We start from the raw sequence: 3,779 nt of genomic DNA, 5'->3' as shown, positions 1-3,779 counted from the left end.
AGCTCCTTTCTCTCCCCTTCCCCCCCCATTAACCTTGAATAGGCGCACGCCGCCGCTCCGTTCGGGGCCTGCTGGACGGAAAATCCCGGTGGGTTTGTCCTCGTCCTTAGCTCCTGGTCGCTGCCAGCGGCCTCTGGCTCATTAAAAAGCCATTTTTCCCCCTTTGTGAAACGGATTGGGAGCACCGTAGTCTGTATTTCCTTTTCATTCCCCCCCTCCTCCCACCGAAAGGAGGAAACGAATTGCGGGCACACAGGTATGACCGTGACATTCACGTTCATTTTGTGTTTTTTTGAGGTTTTTTTTTAAAGCACTCCTGGCTGTTAAGGGGAGAGAGCATGGAAGGTTTTTCCATGCACCCGTAGATCGGGTGTGAGCACCTTTTAGTCCAGCCCATTAAAAAAAAAAAAGGAGGGGGAGGGGAGCTTACAAAAGGTGTCTCTAATATCCTCCAGGCTCTGGTAAAATGCTCAGAAGAAGGCATAGGAAAATACTTATTTTGAAATAACTGCTCCATGGTCTCTCATGTCAAGCTTGGCATTCTTTTTCCAATTTTCTGATCAGAGGAATATTTTTTCAAGAATGAGGCCTGTGCTTTATTCTGCACAGACATGTCAGAAATGCTTAATGTGTGCCCATTCTTCCTATTCTATCCGTTGGGGTTAGCTGGTTTATGTGAATTAGAAATATGAATTAAACCTGAACAAATGTACACTGCTGATACAAAAAGGCCCAGTTCTGAGTTGCTATAGATCAGCTATATGCTTATCATATGGAATTTCTTTACTCCTGATTTGAATATGCTCACATTGAGACCTGAATTGTTCTTCCAGATTCATATGAACAGTGTAGTTTTTAGAGATATTTTCTTTTTTCTTACGGAAATGCAGGATGACATTTTATGGGACCAGGAATGCTCGATATGCATTCCCATTCGATTGATCTATTTGATATTCGTGTAAAGCCACACCTGACATGGCTCTGTGGGTACATGCCTGTATCCATCGCAGGGGCTTGTATGTTTCATGCCAAAGCGCTGGGAAGGTGTGAGCTTTTTGACAGATGAGAAATTTTGATAGTTTTTTTGCCCCGAAATGTCTTCCACTGTGGTTGAAGCCTTGAAGAGAGCATTTGGCTCAGGGGCTGTAGTCCACCTTATATCTGCATGATCAGTGTGCCAGCAGCCCTCCAAAAACTATGGGTGCAGTTAACCCATATTAGCAGCACGACAGTGTAGGTTTGATCAGGTCCAGCATTAGTATCTGTTAAGGATTATTGATCTGTATGGAGGAGAACTGTGGGTGACTCCATTTTAATTTACTGGCTCGCTTTATGTGCCTGTGGAATGGAAAGCAGGTCTTGTTGATCAGTATTTCTGCAGGTGGCTGTCTAAACCGAGCGAGACCTCAACCTGTCATACTCAGCAACTAAATTTGCCTTATTCAGGCTCTGCAGCTTGATTCTTGAAAGGTCATTGATGCTCCTTTCCCGTTTATTTGAGGTCAAAGACTAGACAGATGCTTGCCTGTGAAGAGGGTGCTAACTGATGCAGACTAACAAGTTTGCAAATATGATTCAATCCCAAGTGTATAACACTGAGGGAGAAACAAAGGCCGTAACATAAAGCGCATGCACTTGTGATAACCCCCCCAGTCGCTCTAGTCATGTGCTCCTGGTCCTTCTGCTGTCTGGAAAAAAATGTCAGAACAAAGCAAGAGAACCACATTCAAGGATTCTGTGGGAAGTGTAGTTTCTATTTTCAGTTAATCCAGCCATGTAAGACAGCCTGGGAAGTTAACTTTTTTTTCTTTGGTTTTTGAGTGAGAAAAATTCCAGGGTGTCGAAAAAGGTTTTATTTTTCTGGTTAGCAGAGTCTTGGTAACATCCTATCACATGATGTAGCAAGCTGTGTATTGCCAGTGTGAAGTGCTTGTGTGGAGAACAGAGTGAGGTCGGCTCTTTCATTTTGATGTATATTTATAGGCTGATACTTAGTTACCTTCTGAGCCAGTTTGAGTTAAAGCTGGGACAAAAGAGTCCTTGTGAGGAAGGTGAAAATTGATGATAGGTATCTTCTGAGTGTCTCGGACATCTTTATTGCTTCTGTCTTGGTGTGGGTCTTTCGGAAGCAAAACCTGACTTGTTTGATGTCAGCCTTTTTGCTCTCATTTGTAAGGAGGGGTGAAATCAGATGATGAAGTCACTCTTGCTCTGTTGCAGCTATTGCTTCTCCTGGCTGAGCGCTGCAACAGTTACCTAGGAAGGACAGATCTAAGGGATGAGAAAAGGATTCATAAAATACTGGAGGAGGGTTCATTGTTCCTTGTGTTTCCTGGGAGGAGCAGAACTAGAACCCTACTGTGATTGCACTTCTTCCCAAGGTATATGGGGAGGAAAGGGTGAGCAAGGCTTTTTCATCTCTTTGCTGTGCAATTTGTTAGATTGAATTTATGATACTTTGTTCTCAGAAGTTGGTAACTGGATGAAACCTTGAATGAAAGGATGGGGGATTACCAACAGCTGCTTTTCCTTTGGCTGTTGGGAAAAATGACTTCTCATGCATGTTGCTCTTATTGCTCTGTCAGGGATGTTACAAGGATTTTAACATCTCTGCAACAGTAGGAACCCTGTGGCCTTCATGTATCTCTTCCAAGCCATACCTCTGTCTTCTGAAATCTGACTATTTTTATTTCTCTATTTATATTTTTTGTGGTTGTGAAATCACTCAACCATATGAATTTCTACCTTGAAGTAGTTCTCAAATAGGGTATTCTTTGTGCTGGTTTGTATTGCTGAGTTTGCAGGCTTTCCCTGAACAAAAACCCCATGTGTATTCCTTGTGTTAAGCCTGTCCCTCAAAAGGAGGGAGCTAAGCTTCCTGTTTTCCACTTGCTGATACTATCAACCTGCTCATTATAGTAGGAGAAGAGATAGGAGCTTGAAGTTTTCTTTTGTTCTTCACCTAGTTGCTCTTACACTGCTTACGGATGTACCTTGTTTCTCAAAAGGGACAAAAATAATCCTGAAATACAAAGGGTAGTCATGCAACACATGACTAAAAATATCAGTATAAAAATAGAAGTCTCAAAGTTTGCAGTTTGAGAATTGAGAATTTTCATCTAATGACTGTAGAATTGATTTTTTTTTTCCTTCTCTGAGCTTCTGGGAAATATAAGTGTTTCAAGTAACACCAAGTCCTTGCAGACAGCAGTACTTATTGTAACTGTAGCCAATTGTCTTGATGGTCTGCAGTAAATAATGTCTTGGCTAACACTTGCCATGAAGAGTTTTTGCTCCATGTGTGAGTGTCATGGGTCTGTAATTGGTTAGGCAGGATTTGTCAACTTGGAGGGTGAGGAAGGCAGTTTTATTTGCTTTAGCTAATTCTGATGTTGACCACATACTCTTGGTTGCAAAATCTAAAGGACAGTCTTGTAATAATTCATTTTGGACTCTGTGGAAGAATGTTTCAGTGGTGCCAAACTTGGGATTTGTTGAAGTTTTTCTTTTCTTCTTAGATTCACTGTTTTTTTTCTGTATTGTAAAATCTCCTGAAAGCACAATGGCTTGGTAAGCCTGTATTGCTGTGTATTGTTCACACAGTGTGATGGCTCTTTAGAAATGGTTCATGAAGGAATAAAGTCTGTGAGTTTGTTGCTCTTTTAGTAGCTATTCCACGAGCCACTACATAAAAGTGACTGCTTTTTAGGTAGCAGTGGTGTCTAGGTGGCAGTTTAGTTTAATGCTGTGTGGTGTCCAGGTAGGTGTGTGGGAAGAGC

General features: G+C 41.9%; 1 protein-coding gene across 1 annotated transcript in view; it reads left to right on the top strand.

The window, feature by feature from the left end:
* Positions 1 to 3,779, top strand: part of GSK3B (glycogen synthase kinase 3 beta) — a 158,425-nt gene that overhangs the window by 9,624 nt on the left and 145,022 nt on the right. Inside the window, exon 2 of the mRNA XM_031056706.1 lies at positions 43 to 256. Within this exon, the coding sequence (XP_030912566.1) occupies positions 43 to 256 (214 nt within the window). The remainder of the gene's footprint in view (positions 1 to 42; positions 257 to 3,779) is intronic.

The sequence above is a fragment of the Geospiza fortis genome, unplaced genomic scaffold (genome assembly GCF_000277835.1).
Source record: "Geospiza fortis unplaced genomic scaffold, GeoFor_1.0 scaffold1, whole genome shotgun sequence".
NCBI classification, from domain to species: domain Eukaryota; kingdom Metazoa; phylum Chordata; class Aves; order Passeriformes; family Thraupidae; genus Geospiza; species Geospiza fortis.
This window is presented reverse-complemented; position numbering and strand designations above follow the sequence as displayed.